The sequence below is a fragment of the Tamandua tetradactyla genome, chromosome 1 (assembly GCF_023851605.1).
Source record: "Tamandua tetradactyla isolate mTamTet1 chromosome 1, mTamTet1.pri, whole genome shotgun sequence".
Lineage (NCBI taxonomy): Eukaryota > Metazoa > Chordata > Mammalia > Pilosa > Myrmecophagidae > Tamandua > Tamandua tetradactyla.
Genome location: NC_135327.1, coordinates 207,455,147 through 207,474,289, shown reverse-complemented (window position 1 = coordinate 207,474,289; position 19,143 = coordinate 207,455,147). Strand labels below are relative to the sequence as shown.

At 33.4% G+C, this 19,143-nt stretch overlaps 1 protein-coding gene across 13 annotated transcripts in view; it reads left to right on the top strand.

Moving 5' to 3' along the window:
• The window catches only part of LARP4B (La ribonucleoprotein 4B), a 115,274-nt gene extending 96,415 nt beyond the window's left edge, over positions 1–18,859 (top strand). For 11 of the 13 annotated variants that reach the window (XM_077151717.1, XM_077151702.1, XM_077151719.1 and 8 more), the window contains 9 exons: positions 484–537; positions 620–829; positions 4,441–4,547; positions 5,106–5,357; positions 9,990–10,035; positions 11,348–11,512; positions 13,033–13,157; positions 13,252–13,360; positions 14,741–18,859. In XM_077151717.1, coding sequence (XP_077007832.1) covers positions 484–537; positions 620–829; positions 4,441–4,547; positions 5,106–5,357; positions 9,990–10,035; positions 11,348–11,512; positions 13,033–13,157; positions 13,252–13,360; positions 14,741–15,025 — 1,353 coding nt within the window. In that variant the 3' untranslated portion in view covers positions 15,026–18,859. The remainder of the gene's footprint in view (positions 1–483; positions 538–619; positions 830–4,440; positions 4,548–5,105; positions 5,358–9,989; positions 10,036–11,347; positions 11,513–13,032; positions 13,158–13,251; positions 13,361–14,740) is intronic. The other 2 variants (XM_077151725.1, XM_077151696.1) reach the window with 1 other exon arrangement.
• The last annotated feature ends 284 nt before the right edge of the window (positions 18,860–19,143 follow it).

Below are 19,143 nucleotides of genomic sequence, written 5' to 3'. Positions count from 1 at the left end.
CCCCTCCCCCTCTCTCTGTCTCTCTGTCTCCCTTTATCTTTCTTTGTCTCTCTGTCTCTGTCACTCTCTCTTTCTCTGTCTGTCTGTCTCTCTCTCTGTCTGTCTCTCTCCCTCTCTCTTTCTCCGCCCTTCTTTCTGCCCCGTCAGTTTGACCGGTGGTTTATTACTTTTATGTGTTAAAGCTTTAAAATAATAAGTAAAAAAAAAAAAAAAAAAAAGAATGAATGAAATTCTGATACACTCTGTAGCATGGATGAACCTTGAAAATTTTAGGCTAAGTGAAATTAAAAACTTTTAAAAATTATATTGAAATGTTTATGGGAATTTTGGTTAGAGATTCTTTTATGGGATCTTTGTCCCAAAGGTTAAAAATCACTGTTTGAGCTATTGATCACAATTCCTTGTTTAAGTTATTGAATTAACTGTCAGTTCATCTTACTTATAAGGTTCATAGAATGTTATTTTGAATGATTTTACCCTTAGGCTTACAAATACCTACGAGAAGAAGTCAAAACTTTCCAAGGAAAGCCAATCAAGGTAAGTAGGACCACTGGTTGTACTTTTATTTTCAAATAAATATCCCTAATTATTCTAACAGAAATTTAATATTTTCAAACAGGCACGAATAAAAGCAAAGGCAATAGCTATAAACACATTTTTGCCAAAGAATGGATTTAGACCTCTGGATATGAACCTTTATACACAGCAGCGTTATACAACATCATTTTATTTACCTCCAGTATATAGTCCCCAACAACAGTTTCCTCTCTACAGCTTAATTACCCCACAGACATGGTCAACACCACCAAGCTACATTGATCCATCCTTGGTAAGTCCTTTTTTTTTTAACTTAGAATTTATTTAACAGAATTTATATTTATATTTTTTACTCTTCACTAAGAATGTTAGCCTAATAAGAAAGCCTTATGTTTCAGTTTGCCATAGTAGAACAGTCGTCAAGTTATATAGTGTTGCTTTTTTTTTTTTGGCAATAAATATGGAGCTACATTTATAAAAACTTTAAAATACTGTGATCTTAATTCTTTCCCTAGTTTATCTCCCTTCCTATCTAGCATTTCCCTTTCCTAAACTGTGTAATCCTTAGTAAAACTCAAAATATTATAAGAACTGTTGTGAACACAAAGAAAAATACAAGTTCTTACTGGAAGTGAATTGGGGGACCTTTTTAAAGGAAAAAAGTATTTAAATAGATTTTTAACAGTCAGGGAAAAAAGAGAAGACATATATACTGTTTTTACAAACTTTAATCTTCACACCAACCTAGAGTTGGTTGACATTATTGAAAGTTTTAGAGATTTTGACAAGTGTTAGAGGTCTCTTATTGGAATTCATAAATATGGCATGGGTCCAGTTATTTTTCTCTAGCTATGCTGCTGTAGATGCTAGAAAGATTAGGTGGTTAGGAATGAGTATAAGTTTGATGGGCTGGTATGCAAGAAAATCAGGGATACTGATACGAGTATCTTTGAAATTGAGGTCTCAGAATGAAAAGTCATTAGAATTTAAGGACTTGTCTGTCTATATATGTAGATTTTTTTCCTTGTTGCCTTAATTTTAAATTGGTTTATGAAACTTACTTTGCAAACACAGGATTTATATAAAGATAAATGAAGGTTCCTATCCATAAAAAAGCTCACATCTGGAAAAGATAAATATATCAAGTATGCAGTAATTGCAAAATTATAGATATATACAAAATAGCATGAAGCATAGTGATTAGGGATTTTATAAGATGTTATGTCATCATCTAAGTTGAACTTTTTAGATTAAGTATGAGTTTTACCAGAAGGGATCAAAGACAAGGAAGTGTCATGAGAATAAACAGCATGCACAAAAGCACAATGGTATGATTATGCAGTAAGTAGTGAGTATTTCTAAGCTAAAGCATAGATTTGAGGCCCAGAAATGGGGTGGTGAGGTCACAGTTTCTATCAGAGCCAAATTGTAAAATGAGGTAGTTGGAGTTTTAACCTGGGGGTTATGAAAAGTCATCTAATGTTTCTAGGCTCCAGTTAGAAAACAGCTTTTGTAGCAGTATGAAGGCAGAGAAATGGCTTAGTCTTTTGTGATAATCCAGTAAAGAATCTCCAATAGGATCACACACCCTTCCCTATACCACTCCATCACTGCCTCCACAAAAGTCTAGAACCCCTCCCTGCATTAAAAGAATGCTTCATATAAAATTCAAAGAACTAAGAATTCAACTAAGAAATAAGTTCATAACTGTTTCTGTTTTGGTGAATCCTAATGGTAGGAAAACACACTACTTTTTGAAATATTTACTACATTCTGTAAAAATGTGCCCATTTCCATATATTTCCCCTCCCAAAAATATATCATAAAAGAACCTTAATAGAAAATACAGTCCATAATGCTGTTGAATAATCTCCAAATTCAAATAACTGCCATGCTTGTCCTTTTGAGTTCTTCCTGAAGTAGGTTACTACTCTAATCATATTTATCCCTTTATAGGAACCCTGGATAAATTAACTGGCCTTGATTTCTCTTTTATGTTACATAGCTGTTTCTGACAATTGATCCCAATTTGGGTATGAGAAGATAAATCACCTCTGTCACCTTTTATTTGCTCTAAAACGTGTTGTGTCTTTATGTACAGAAATGGAAAGATGTTGCATGTTAATTCTGAGCAAGTTATTATTTTAGATTATTTTGAAGCAAAATTGCTCAAAGTACCAATAATTCTATGTGTAACAGTACAAATGTGAAGTATACACAGTATACAAATGTGAACAGTATACAAATGTGATTATTCTTGATTGGTCTTATCATGATTTGTAATTTTCTAATTCTAGTTCTGAATTAAATGCCTCTTCTGGTGTGATTGATTCTCTTTTTAAGTAGTTCTTTTTTTAAGTTTTTTTTAAGGCATCCATATACAGTCCAACTATATTATGGAATCAATGGCTCACAGTATCATCACATAGTTGTGTATTCCTCGCCATGATTGTTTTTAGAACATTTGCGTAACTCCAGAAAAAGAAATAGAAAGAAAAAACTCCTACATCCCAAGTCCCTTACCCCTCCCTCTCATTGACCACCAGTATTTCAATCTACCCAAATTTTTACTGTTTATCACCCCCTATTATTTATTTACTTTTTAATCCTTATTTTTTTACTCATCTGTCTATATATACCCTGGATAAAAAGAGCATTAGACCCAAGGTTTCCACAATCACATTACATTGTAAAAGCTATATAGTTATATAGTTGTCTTTAAGTAGATTCTTAATTCTTACAGATTATAGAGTTTCTCATTTAGTGAATTAGAAATGCATCTTTTTGTTGCTTTAATTTTTTTTAATGAAATGATATTATTTTGGTCTTGAACTGTTTTTAATACCCTTATTCTATTATAGCCTTCAATTAGCTTTACTTATGGGAAATTGCTTTTTTCTTTTTCTTTTTCCCCTTCCCAAACAAAGAAGGTCCTGTATATGTCTCCATCAATTTAGTAAAAATTTAGGCTTGGGATTGTAAGTACCAAGTAGTAAAATCTTGACACCATTAAGGAATGGCATATATACAGCAAGTATATTCAAAACCACATATACAGAGTACAGAAAGCAATTGTGTGTTCACTTAATTTAAAAAGAAAGAAAGAAAGAAAGAACAGCTTCAGCACTATTTTGCCCTGTTATTGTATGTACTTGATTTTTTAAGCAGTTGGTTTATATTTAAAATTCTGCGCTTGGAAGATAGAATCTTAAAAAATTAAAAATATTAAGGGCTCTGCGGCCCTCTAATTTTCTTCTGAATCTTATGTCAGTATATTTGTATGCTGTATATCATCTTAAATTGTCACATGAGAAACTAATATTAACGATTTAAAAAACAAGACTTGTATGGAGGTAAGAGCTAAAAATTGTACTCTTAAAGGCTGTGATTATGAAACAGAGCCAAGTTAGTAGCATAATTGTTCCTAAGATTGTATTTTATTAAAATCATCGGGAATAAAATACTCCTTCATTCTCATCGGTAATAGAGGGAGTATTATTAGTATCATTAGTTTAAGCAGTTGAACTTTTCCAGACAAATGTTTTGAAAGTGACAATACCTGTGTTCAAGTATGTACTACTTATGTGATCCTGAACAAGTTTCTTTTCTCTCAGCTGTTACTTCCATCTGTGAAAATGTTTCTTTTGTTGAATTGTTGTGAGTAGTAACTGAAATAATGCAGAAAAAGCCCTTATACCTCCCTCGCATTTATGAGTACTCAGTAAATAATAATCATTCATAATAATGTCATAAAATGTTTTTTCAATCTTTGAATATTTTTAAACATAAAATGAAATGTAACATTCTCTGAAAAGATAAATGACCTAAGTTACCGAAGAATACAATCACATTGAACAAATTGAAGTCTATTTTTTGGTTTGTGTGTTTTTTTAATGAACTTAGGTAACTCCATTTCCAAATACTGGATTTATAAATGGGTTTACGTCTCCAACCTTCAAACCTGCAGCATCTCCTCTGACTTCACTCAGACAGTATCCTCCTAGAAGCAGGCAAGTTCTTTAAGTGATTAAAATGCTTATGAATTTCAAGTTTATTTTCCCAATATGTTATGATAAGGAGGTCACTGCTACATTGCATATATATTTTTTAAAACTTTCTTAAACTCTGATAATCCTAATCATAAAAACATCAGATTTACTAAAATATAGTTGGCTGCTTCTGACTACCTGTAATGATATATTTAACTATCTAGTAATGTTCATTATAGAGAGAAATTTACATTCTATAAAGGTTTAACACTAAAATCCATGCAGTAGTTGCTTACATAAGAAATAAAATCACTTCAAACAAGATTTCTGGGGCCACTTGCAGCTGTGCATGCATGCTTTTGAATTTGGATATGGACTTAAAAATTACTAAACAGAGCTTTGACACTTTATAGAGTTGCATTATCAGATTACGATGAATTAGCTATTCTAAATAACATTGTTTGGACTTCATTAACTAGAAAGCACATTTTAGCTTTTTTTAGTTACTGTATGAGCATGCTCAGTATGTAATGCCTTGATGATTTTATAACTGTGCATATACAAAAATTTTATTTACAGGAATCCTAGTAAATCACATCTACGCCATACAATTCCTAGTGCAGAGAGAGGACCTGGATTATTAGAAAGTCCTTCAATATTTAACTTCACTGCTGATCGATTAATTAATGGTGTTCGGAGCACTCAAACAAGGCAAACAGGTCAAACTAGGACACGAATACAAAACCCTTCAAATTATGCCAAGAGAGATATTGGAACTGGGCGAGTAGAACAGAGTAGTCTTGAATCATCTCCTGGCTTAGGTAGAGGAAGGTGAGTTATCTAAATGTTTTGTAGAATAGGTACTATGTGCCTATTAAAAACTATTAATATTTTCTAATCCTTAATATGTTTGGATATGCTTTGACTATTTTGAGAGCAGTGATTTAAATGATTTCATCTATTTTGTAATATGAAATTGTTAAAAATGAGTGCTTGTAGGTGAAATTTGAGATATTTTAGTTCAGTCATTATTTGTAGAGATTTTGGAGCTTGGCCTTCATCAGGCTCTTTACATTTTGTGTGCCTAGTCATATCTTATTTTTTATAACCTTAACCCTCCAATTTCCCTGTACTTCTTTTCTGTTCCCTGCCTGTAACAGGGAGTAATCTCTAGGCTTTATAAGTTTCACATATTTTCATCCTTGGTCTGGTACTCTTAACACCTTTGATTCCTCAATGCCTGTTCTTGTTACCTTGCATTGTAAAAATAGAATATTATTATACCATTTCCTTCTCACATTTTCCTTTGATACAGTTGGCTTGTTTCTTTGTTGCTGTTTTTCTATCTATTTATACCTCCATTAGAGAGGAGATTGGAAAAGATGAGTCAAGGGGTTTGATAAGGACTGTCAGGGAGAAAATCCCCCACTAACAAATATCTACTGAGTTGCTTAACCTATCTCAGCTTTTTTTTTTTTACATCTACCTTGAAAGGTTTAAATGAAAACATTTCTAATTTTTCCAGACTTACGTATAGCACAATGTCTTACCGTACCAAAGCTGCAGAAATGTTGATCCCTTTCTTTCTTTTCGGTACAATATGTGCTCTCAATGTAGTTATGGAGTGTTAAATATAAAGAGGAATCTATTCGAAGCAGTGAAGCAAATCTATAGTTATTAAATCAACATTTGTTATGTCTCTTTATGTTTACAAGACAGAATCGGGATGGCTGAAGGCAGTATGATTTAGTACTAATATACTAGCCAAAAAACAAAATCCCCACCAGTTATTTTTAAAGAAAATTTTATTTTAAAAATTGGCTTAATAGGTATTGGAGGACTGAAAAGTGGAAGGAGACCACCAAGGTTATACAGAAGTAGTAGCTACAAAAAGTATCTGTCAGCCTTAGGTCTATGGAGATAAAGGTTTTAGAACCTTGAAGCTTAGAGGAGGATCCCTGCAAAGCTGGGACCCAAAATGTCTAAGGTAGGGGTATTTCTGAGGAGTCAAAATGAGTTTTGTTTTGACAGTGTAGAAAAATTGCATTCTGAAGTCAGCTGTTCCTGAGCAAAGGACAATTTCCAGATGGACAATGACAGAAAGAACATGTAAATAAGGAGGACCAAGTTCCCTTTTACCTCCTGCTTTCCAGTCTCTTAACACTTCATTTTGATAAAATTTTAACAAGAAGTTTCCTAGCAAAGGAAGAATGTTTGCAGAATCATGTCCACAGCATCACAAAGTAGTATAAAAGGATGGGTTTGAAGTTGAGAGAATATCTTAATAACCAGTATGACCTACCTGTTTGGCTACACAAGCTCCTTATATATCCTTCAGCAAATATTCGCACTCCTAAACAATACCAAGTTTATGCTTTTGCCTAACAGGATGCAAATTTTGTACAAACAAAGACACTCTTGCTTCCTCCCCAACAAGAGAGTCATGCTCCCCGCTAAATAATCTGTAACAAAGTACCTGTTTTAAATAACCTTTGCTGCTCAAGCAAATGCCTTGCAATGGACAGACTAAAACAATGGAATTTTATTGGCTCACTGTTTTAGGCTAGGAGAATTCCAAAATGGAGTATCAGGCCAATGATTTCTTCTCAAAACTGGTGTTCTTGGAGCTCCCCGTGATCCTTGGTCCTGGGTTCTCCTCTTCCAGGTTCCATTGGTGTTCACTTTCTGGCTGCTGCTTCTGTGGCTTTTTCTTTTTCTGCCTGAATTTCATTCTGCATATAAAGGACTCTAGTAAGAGGATTAAGACTAATTCTGAGTTGGGTCATACCTCAACTGAAGTAACCTCATCAAAAGGTCCTACTTAAGACGGGTTCACAACCACAGAAATGGATTACATTTAAGGGCATGTGTTTTTTCTGGTGTACGTAGCTCTACCCACCATAGTACCATGTACTCATTGGCTTAGATGATGGGAATATATTGTCTTAAAATTTTGGAAGCCAGAAGTCCAAAGTCAGTGAATTGGCAGAACCATGCTTTCTCTGAAGTCTGTAGCATTCTGGTGGTGGCTTGACTGCGGACAATCTAACTCAAGTCTCTGCCTCCATCAGGAGACTTTCTTCTTCCTGACTGTCTCCTACTACTGTGTTCAAAATCCTTTGCTTGTAGGAATTCATACTTTATTAAGGCCCACTCTGATTCATTTTGGCTTCACCTTAACAATTAACATCTTCAGAGTTCCTATTTACAAATGGTTCACAACCACAGGACCAGGGGTTACGACTTGAGTGTGTCTTTGGGTGTGGGGGTAGGAGGTGTGATTCAATCCATAACACATTTCTTAATTTTTTAATTATTTTTTTTTAATTCGAGAAACTACAGGTTTACAGAAAATTACATACATGTACATAAATTGCAGAGTTCCCATATACTGCCTTATTATTGACACCTTGCATTAGTGTGATACATGTGTTAACAATTCATGAAAGAACATTTTTATAATTGTATTGTTACGTATAGTTCATCATTTACAGTAGAGTTAGTTCTCTGTGTTGTACAGTCCTGCTTTGTTTTAAATTTTTGTTCTAGTAATATATACTCCTTACTTTTATTTAAGAATTGTGGTTGGTAGTGAAGGGAAGCCCATGTTGTTGAGCCCATGCATAGCTTCATCATATTATGGTGGCTACTATATACCTGGGAGTAACTGGAAAAGAGACTAAACATATCATCTTTTCACCTGACTATTGAAGGTCTTTTCTTTAATGCATGCTTTAGGCAAACAGTCACATGCAACACAAATATTTTCATGCTCTATTTCTTTACAAGAAGGACATATGTCTTCTCAAGATCTCCTTGTCATCATTCTTTCAGTCCTTTTCTTTGTAGGTCTCTCATCGGCCAGAATTTTAGCTCCCTTGCTCATGAATCACTGTAAATCCACACTTTCAGCTGTTTTGGAGTCTGGACGAAGTATATTATTTGAAGTTCTGTCTGTTGGGAAGGTTGTCCTTCACCACCGATTTTCAGAAGCACTTCTGATTGATGTGTAATGCTGCAGCTACCAAGCATATTGTGCAAAATCATCTGTATCAAGATCTAGAATTTTTTTTCTCCTTAGTTAGATGGTAAGGAGGCCAGAGATTTGAATTGAGAGCAAAGAACCAATGATGCATCAGAAGCCTGAGCTATCTGTTTATGCAGGTTATATGTGTCTTCCAGACCTGTGTTTTTTCTTCTATAAGAAGATCCCAATTTCTTGTAGATATTTCTGTTGATGATGGATTGATATTATATATGGCCAGCTTTATGATTTAGTATCCAGTTCATGATGGGTAGTTCAAGTCTTATGGTGGATTTTTATCCTATAGTCAGGTTTTTAGTCTCTGTTGCGGTCCACTAGAAAGCCAAGAGCTATTTCTCAAAAGGAGAATAGTTATCTACAAAGAGAGCGTAGCTTTGCTCCACAATCTTAAAAGGTTTGCACTGTGCTTCTTCTGTAGACACTAGCCAGAGGCACCATATAGTATCCCTATTTGGCAGAGAAGTTCAGATATCTGAGTTCGTCCTTCTAATTAGTTATTCCATCTTGGACCAGACTATAGAGTTGAGTTGTCTGTAAAATGAAGGGATAAGTCAACATTATTCTTAATTCTTTTCCTGTTTATACATTATATAAGATTGCAGGGGATTCTTTGCATTCAGTTGAAATGACAGTGATAAATAAAATAAAAATCATAAATTGAAATTAATAGGTGAATTGTTAGAGCATGTAAGCCCCTCAAGGGCAATTAAAAGGGTCTTTGCCATCATAGTGTCCTCAGGGCCTGGCATGAAGTAGCCAATTAATGTGTTGTTTTTTTGTTTTAATATACAGTGGATGCCATGGCATTGCTGCTTGCAAATAGGTCTAATCTTTTTTGAATGTTAGAAATCTAGAACACTGTTGATAAAACTGGCAAAAGGTATAGAAAGTTCTTGAAGTTTAGAAATTCTTGTATGATTTTAGTGGTAAAGTATAAGCCTTTGAAGTGGTAGTAGTATAAGATATAAAAGGATTAATAAAGGATGGAGTAAGTTATTTTGGGTCTTTTAAATGTTGATAAGCAAACATGCATATGATAAATTTTTATAATTTTTTTAACAATCCATTTATGTATTTTGGTATCCAGTTTTATGTATCTTGCCATTTTAACGGAATGGATATCCAAATACTCATATCATAAAAATTCTTAATAACTATTCAGTAAATTATTTCAATAAGTTTCTTCTTTCTTTTATTTATTTATATAGGCATCAGTGTTAGTCCTTTTACCATACATTTTGTTTTGCTTATAAAACAGAAGGTTTGGAATTTTAGAGTCAAAGTCATCTTTGAAAGATTGCAAAGTAATAAAAACGGAACTGATGTTTTTCTTTGAATATTTGTTCATATACATGTGCTCAATGAAAAATTTTCCAAGTGGGAAAAAATTAACAGTTTGTTGCTTTCCGCTCCACTAGGAAAAATTCTTTTGGCTATCGGAAGAAAAGAGAGGACAAGTTTACAGTGAGTACATAAAGCATATGACCCTTTAACAAGATAGTTAAATTTAATTTATACTAATCAAACGCAAGAATTAATTTTCAATTTAGGTTAAGATGTGAAATGAGGATTTCAAACGAGTTTTTCTTTTCAAGTGATGGAAACAGGCAGAATACCTGAAATTTTTGTCTACTTGGATCCATTTTTATCCTTCAACCTTCTGCATTTGAATTTTCACAGATTTTTTCTACATTTCAGTTAAATAGGGAATAATCTTCCTACAGGTATTAATTTCTGAAAAGTGTTGGCATTGCTTTCTAGTCAAAGTAGCTCATCATTCCCAACCTTAAAAAATACTTAAATATAAACTCATATCCCTTTTCTGTTTGTTTTTTTTTTGTGTGTATCCTTCAACTTAGGAACTGACTGTTTACATAATAACTTCCAGTTTGTTGAAGCAAGTTGATTGGTATTTTTCAATAAAAATTTCTTTATTTTTATTGTCTTTCTCCTGAGAACTTTGACTTATAAATTACATTCTGATAATAATATGCTGAGTTTACTTTCTTGAAGTCAGACTAAGAATCTGTTATCTAATACATCACTTTTTACTTAATTGTTTAAAATAAATGTTTCAATAAGTTAATTTTCAGATAACTAAAGCCTCCTCCCCCCCCCTTTTTTTGTTTGTTAAATTATTTCTTTATTGGGAATTACTGTAAAAATTTCTTACCATAGGTGGTAGGCAGTAGAGAGGGGTATATGTATTTCTTTAATGTTTCCTTTATGACTTAGATTACAGCTATAGGTTTGTTAATTAGATTATGTTGTAATAATATAAAACTATTGTCTATTGATGAATGAGGTTATTCTTTAGACTCAGTCTATTTCTAATTTTTGTCAAGCTGGGTTTAAGTTATTTTATACTTTCTTCCTTAATTTTAGCTTTCACTATGCTACCATCAGTGTGCACACCTGTTTCGTACCCAGTTTCTGTTAGTTCTCTTGTGGACTGGGAAAGCACATTATCTTGATCTTCTGAAAGAAGGTCTATGAACAATGTATTTGTATTTTATTAATATATTTTATGACATATATATAACTATCAGTAGTCTTGAGATTTCCATTTTACAGTTCTGTTCTAGATCATTGTTTATCTAATAAATGACCTTCAATCAGGTGTCCATTGCTTGTTTAAAGATATTTTTTCTCAGATAGATGTAAAAGTCAGACAATTTTAGAAGCCGAATTTACCATACCCCTCTGTTATATATCTTAGTACAATAATGACTTTTTACATTTGTCTTAACTTTATGGCATATTGTTTTTGTTACAGAGGAGTCAAACTCAGTCTCCAACGCCACCAAAGCCTCCATCCCCCAGCTTTGAATTAGGGTTGTCCAACTTTCCTCCTTTGCCTGGAGCTGCAGGCAATTTGAAGACAGAGGACTTATTTGAAAACAGGCTATCTAGCTTGATAATAGGATCATCAAAAGAAAGGGTAAGATACAGATGACAAGTCTAATAATTGCTAAGCACTGATTTTGTGCCAGGCACTTTGCCAAGCTCTTTATACACATTATTTTATTTATTTATATACATATATATATATATATATATATATATATATATATATTTTTTTTTTTTTTTTTTTTTTTTTTTTTTTTGCATGGGCAAACACCGGAAATCAAACCTGGGTCTCCGGCACAGCAGGCAAGAACTCTGCCCCACAATATTTTTATTTTTTTAATATTCAGAGAAATCCTATGAAGGAGATATTACTTTCATTTTGCAGATGAGGCTTTGGGAGGGTAAATGATTTGAAAAGGCCATGCAGATTTTTTTTTTCCACATGGGCAGGCACTGGGAATCAAACCTGGGTCTCTGGCATGGCAGGTGAGAATTCTGCTGCTGAGCCACCAGTGCGCTGCCCAAAGGCCATGTAGATTTTGAGTGGTAAAATCAGAGTTGAACCTAGGACTGTAATGTCAAAGTTCACAGTCTCCTAATTTTAACCTTGCTATAAAGGTATTTAAAAAAAACAAAAAAACATGCCATGATGTGCTGTACAGATTCTTTTTCTCATCAAAAAATTAATTGCATTTTTATTGTTGCTATTAAGGACCTGCCTATTTTACATACCAGTGCAATGAAACAAAAACCTGAAGTATACCAGAAATAGTATAATTTTTAGTCATCTATGTGGCATGAGTAGCAAGAAGCCTTACAGTAATTTTACTGTAATATTGATAGGTTTTGGTGAAGTCTACCAAATTGGTTCCTTTCCACTCCTCTTACAGTGATTATAATTCTAATCTTGACTTGCAGAACTAAAAGGGATATTTTAGTTTCCAATACTCATGCTGGATTTTAATGTAGTTAATGAGTTGCAGGAAGAATTTGTTCTATTGCCAGGATTTGTTTTTTGAAAACTCTGGAAAGTGCATCCAATTCTTAGCCATCCATAAGTGTCCAGGAACAGCTTGTTGAACAGTGACATGTTAGCTTGCCTCCCTTATACCGACAATCTTCAACCTTGGCTGTATGTCAGAATCACTTATGTACCTTTTTCCGAATATAAATATTACCACCACCACCTTGTCCACTGCACCCCATATCTGAGGAATCAGAAACCCTGTGGCATCTGGAGTTTGGTAAAAGGTACCATTCTACAGCCCTGGTACAGAACTACTACAGTGGATACTATAATTTCTCTGTTCTTGGGCAGAGTTTGAGTTGGATTTTGCCACTGAGTCTTTAGACTATAAATTCATTTGAAATGTTTAATCTTTTTCATCTTGGTAGGTAGTTATCATTCCTATTTTTAACCTTGGAGGTTGAGTGGTTTCCCAGATTTGTATTTTACAATAACAATCATAATAAATTTGACATGTCTTATAAATTATTTTAAATCTTAAACTTCTCAACAATTTCAGAGTTATTAACTCCTTATAAAATGGGGGGAAAAAACCTGACCTATTCTTCTTTACCATATTATATGTTCTTTTAAATTATTTTTAGAACCTCAATGTGGATGCAAGTACAAACACTATTCCTGCAGTAATCCCCAGAGAGCCTTCAGTGCCAGTTTCTTGTGCTGTATCAGCAACATATGAACGATCTCCTTCCCCAGCCCATTTACCCGAGTAAGTATTAATATTCTGTAAATGCTTTGGATTTACTCATTTAGGATTATCTGTAATGGTTAATGAAATTCAAATATTGGGAATATTTTTACAGGGATTCCAAGGTTGTAGAAAAACAGAGGGAAACACAAAGTATGGAAAGACTTTCTTCTTCCCTTACTACTACTGCTTGTAAATCAGTGCAAGTTAACGGAGCTGCCACAGTACGTAACTAGTACATATTTCTTTTAAGTCACCAAGTCTCTTGGGTGTGGTAAAAAGGCATGTAACTCTCCCTTCTGTATCAATTTATTTTTATAAAATCTAATTTGATGGATTTTTATTTGTGTGTGTATGTGTTGTGTCTTCTATACAAAATATCCTGGATATTTGCTAATTTTCAACTAACTATTCTTGTTAGTTTTCACTATCACAACCATAGATTCCTTTTATTTCAGTATTATTTGTAGGCTTTGTCTTTTTTGATTAATAACAATATTCTAGCTCCTATTCTTCCATAGAATTTATGATCAATTAAAGCATTTGCTATAAATGTCATGTTTATAAATAAATATAATAAAAATAAAATGGGATGGCACTACCTATCAGTCCTGCTTATCCAAAGTTATTGTAAGGGTCAAAGTAGATAAGTTATTCTGAAGTATTTCCATTCTTTCCTATATTTTACTAATATTTTTAATCACTACATTTATTCCCTCCTCCAGTCCTGTTGAGTCCAACAGATCTAAATTCCGGTAGTTTCCATCATTGGTAAATCAGATCCTTTTAAAATTTGATTTTTGTTGTCCTCAATTTGATTTTTCGGTGAGCTTTTGTCTCAAAATTTGGTATTTTTGCTCTTACCATCCATAGGATTGACTCTTTAAAGAAAATTTTTCTTTATATATAGGTCAAAATTATCTTTAATTTAAAAAATTGTTTTTATAGGTGAAATGTTTTGAATTTTTCTCTTTTCCTCTGTTATCTAGCCTTAATTTTTCCAATTACCTGATGACCCTTGTAAACTTTTTTAAAATTTTTACCTGTCTTCACCTTTTTTGACCCTGATTTCTGTTCTCTGTGGGTTGAAATATGTGTTAAAAAATAAATTTTAATTTAAAAAACTATTTTTGAAATTAATTTGTAAGAGGAGGGCTATTGAATCATATTTGTATTTATTGAGCACTCACAGGAGACTATGTCATTGTATTGAGTGGTGTTCTGTGTTCTAAAGGAAGTGTAGGATAAAAGAAAGTAGTGTAAAAGAACAAAAAAAAGGAAAGCAGTGTGTTTGTTTTTGTGTCTTTTTCTAGGTGTGTCCTTTTTTTCTTTATGCCTCTATGTTTCCATAGAGCTCAAGAGTTTTAAAGGCTAAATATTGTAAAGAATTCAGTCAGCACTTTTCATCTCTATCCCTTATCTAATTTTTGCATTTTAAAAGCTTTTTCTGAAGTATCTTAGAGGGAAAGTTGTGCTACCGGGGAAATTTAATTGTAGAATTTTATTAATTCTTTATAACAATACAAACACTTATAAATATAAAAATTGAATTACTAGAGAGATCATTTTATGCTTGTAATTGTAATGTTACTTCTGTTTCCCAGGAATTACGAAAACCTAGCTACGCAGAGATTTGTCAGAGAACAAGTAAAGAGCCTCCTTCTTCCCCATTGCAACCCCCAAAAGAACAAAAGCCAAATACTGTCAGTTGTGCAAAAGAAGAAAAGAAGCCCACTGAATCAATGGAAAGATACAGAGAACCTCCTCCTTTGAAGTCAAATCCAGGACAACCCAAAGATCAGAGAAGGCAGTTGGGGCGCAGATCATCTCCTCCAGCCATTGGAAAGCGTTTAAACAGAGAACAGAACACACCTCCAAAGTCTCCTTAGTGAAAATCATATGTCTGGGAGGGGTTGCAAAAGAATTATATTCAACCACAAATGAAACACTGTTCCCACTCAGTAGAGAATGAGTTGCTGGTTAGGAGCTTGCAGTGTATATGAAGTATATGAAATTCTGCAAGTTATTTTTCTTCTGTGAGTTGGTTTATCTCTCGTGGGGGAAAAAATTGATTTTTCAGGATTTAATTAATATAAACCTTATTTTAGGTTGGTGCTTAACTGGAGGTGATGCATATGTCTGATTTTTTTTCAGGATAGAAAATGCATTTATCCAAATAAATTGATGTTTTTATTAAGCCTCCGTGTGGCTATAAATGCAGGCTTAACATAGAGAGTTTTTCTAAATTAAGCAAAACTATGCTACTTTTTTTTTTTTTTAAATAACTGGTCTGCAAGTACATATCTTTAAAATGTCAAAACAGACTGATAAGCACTGAGGATAACTAGTACGAGAGTGTGAGATTACACTGGTAAATATGACCTTGAGAGAGGCGTAAATATTAAGATTATTGTGACACACTGGCATAGGAACTTGTACTTTTGGTTTAAACTGTTAACAGGTGGTTCTAGTATTGTTTTTAAAAATATGTAAACCTATTTTGATCTTCTGGGCAAAATAGGCCTACAGAAAGCACCACAGAGAGATCTTCTGAAACATATGAGTTTTGATGTACTGCAAGCAAGTAACCAGCTCCTCACTCCAGTTTAAAATGGCTATTATGTAAAAATAAATTCAAAGCACATTGTGAATAGGATTTACATGAAAATATAAATTTTCTTGCCCATTGATACGTTACCACAAAACTGTACTATAATGTCATTTTAATAACTTGAGAGTTGGCACACTTTTGTGCTGGCAGGGAAGGGAAGGGAAGACGTCTCCACTCACTTTGTGGTTTCTCCCTACCCTAGTAGGGTTTGTAGATTTTTGTCAACATTTCCCCCAAGTACTCTTTGAAAGAGTCCATATTTTAGTCAGCTCTATGTTGACATCTTCCTGTACCTCTGCATTGGCACATGGATTTAAAAGCTATTTAATTGTGAGAAAATAGTGTTTGTGGTTCTCCCCCCTCCTCCCCAGTTTGGGTGGTGGAGGATGAAAATCCTGGCTCTCTTTACCTCCAAGATGAGGTTCTCATTGATTCACTTCTAGAAGTGCTACACTTCTGAAGGACAAGGATGCACTAAATTTAGCAAGTTTCTAATAAAGTTAAATATAAATTATTTTTGTTTTAAAATGCCTAAATTTTTTCTTTAAGTATTCTGAGTAGCAGACGTTAAAATAAGATTTCCTGCTAAATGTAACCATACAATTTATTCCACAAAATGTTATTTAACAATACTGAGTTTTTTTTAAAGAAAATTATTTCCATCCAATATTTAAAGACTTGAATTTTATTTAAACTTGAAAATGACTTTGCCTTAACTTTTGTATAAGACAGCTTAGAGTTAATGGAGACCGGCCCCCTGGGTTGGCATGAATGAATTACAGAGTTACTCAGTGACTGTGTAGATCTGTCATCGCTAGATTTACTGAGTAAGCATACTGTAGTACAAGAACTAGCAGTAGTTTTTGTAATATACATTATTAAAGATCTTAAACAGTTGATCTTTTTTTTCAGATTGTTGAGAAATCCTGTAAATGCAAATAGTCAATACTGTATTAAATATGTGCACTTGGAAGTGTGGCTTTGCCTGTACAGTTGTAAATAATCAGAACATATTGAAAAGGTACCCTGAAGAGAAAAATCTGATAAAAATTATTGATATATTATAAATGTTGATGTTGAGCTGGATGTAGATAAACTAAATGTTGTGGTTTGAATTTTATTTTAATTTGTTGACATTTTTTCTTTTTCTCTTATATTGGTGTGTTGAACTGATTCTGCCTCTTCACTGCAAAAGGGAAATGGAAAGTCTTATTAAAAGCCATTTTGTCTAATTTGATAATGTTTTGAAATATAATGTGGAAAGCAGAAACTGGCATTATCTTTAGGTGAAAGACCAGAGGAATACATACCTGTTACATTTGACCATTTCCTTCAGAATGGTTGTCATTATTCAAGTACATAGAAATACATACAATTCTAATATTTTTCAAATACCTATAAAATGAATACGAGGGTTTATTTCTTTGTTGTTGTAAAATTGCTAACTAAAAAATTCAGAATTAATTGACCTTTAAAACCCTAATGAAGATTGTAAAAAATGTTGGAGAGGCAAGCTCTAATATCTAGTGATTCCTTAATATTGTAATCTTTGTAGAGGAAGAAACGAGATGTTGTTAGGTATCTTCATGACAAATTACATACCCTCTTGAGCCAAGTCATTGGTTTTTAATAACGATAAATCCTTTTCCCTGAAGGCAGTGAATATTGCAGCTTGATTTGTATATGGATAAAGTCAGCTGTAGTTACTTGCTTTGTTTGTCAGCTGAAAGTATAACGCTCAACAGCTGCAAACACGAAAATAAAAAATGGTCATTTAAAATAGCGACAGTGTACAGCTAATCATAGTGAACTGGTACATTATAAGATAATATATTGAGACCAGCAGGGTGTGTTGTGCTGTCGTAATGTATTCTGCTGCCATTTGTACTAGGTCAATACACTGTAATTACTGCTTACCCAGCAACAGTCTGTTGCATCAAGAGTTAAAATCTTGCTCTGATATGATTTTCATAGCATTCCTTTTAATTAATCAAAGGTGACATGCCAAATAGTAACTTAAAAACAAAACAAAAAAACCTTCCTGATATTTGAGATTTTTCCACTCAGACAAAAATTGGGAGTAATCACCATAGAAAAGTTGTGATGGTGAATGCAGACTGTTGCAGTGTTACACACAGATAATAGGCGGCTTTCATAAATTTTAAAAATTCTTCTTTCCTTTTCCCCCAGCAGTATCTCAAGTTGTAGAATCAGAGATACAGCAATCACAAATAACATTTTAACTTGTAAAATTGTATGATGATACTTATCATTTGGAAAAATAAAAATCTGGCCCTGTTTCACCAGAAATGAATTTAAAGTAGAGTAGTTGCTTTTTAAGAGTTAATGTCATGATGTTTTTGATCAGTCCCTCCCATAATTGCATCACTGTTTGTCACTAGTAGGTGACAAAAAACTTTTTATGTTGCTGTATTATCTGTCAAGATTTCTACAGTTTACATTCAAAAACTGGTTCACTTTATCATAAGGGCAACAGGTGACTAATGGTGCATACCTATCTTTGTATTTCCCTTCAGCTAGCTATAGTTACGGATTTTATGTGCTTTGTAACCTATTACACAGAAAGCAGCAGACAATCGAAGATTTAAGGGGAGTGCTATCAGCTGCCAATTCACAAAATGGGAGTGTAATGTGGAATCTTTTGAGGGTTTTTGTTTTTGTTCTACTTCTTTTCATTAAGACTGGAATCAAGCTTACATGTAAACTATTGGTAATTTAAGTTTCCTTTTGTGTCATTCAGTGTAAAACTGTCTAATTTGAAAACAAATGTAGGTTATGAAAAATAAAGATTTAGGCACTGTTCAATTTTTCTTTTGATTTTGTTTAATTAAAATTTTCTTCAAGGGCGGGCCGCGGTGGCTCAGCGGGCAAGAGTGCTTGCCTGCCGTGCCGGAGGACCCCGGTTCGATTCCCGGCCCCAGCCCATGTAAAAAACAAACAAACAAACAAAATATAATAAAAAAACAAGAAAATGTTTAAAAATGTTTCCCTTTCTTCCTCCCTTCCTTCCTTCCATCCTTCCTTCCTTCTCTGTCTTTCCTTCCCTTCCTCCCTCTCTCTTAAAAAAAAAAAAAAAAAAAAAAAAAATTTTCTTCAAAAATGCATCCTTTAAAAAAATATTTTGTCTCTTCCATCAGTGTACATGAGAATGGAAAATGGGTTGCCTCAAACTTTTTTGAATTATAGTCTTCTCAGGCTTACATGTAAGTTGACTACAGCATAGGGTTTTTCCCCATTTAACTTGATGTTTTAAGGTATTAAGAGTAAGCACTACAATCAAGTATTCATGAGAAAGCAGTCCATTAAATCGAAGATTTACTACAAAGATAAATAAATATTCCTGGTCTGGATTTTTTATTTCTTTTATGAAAATTG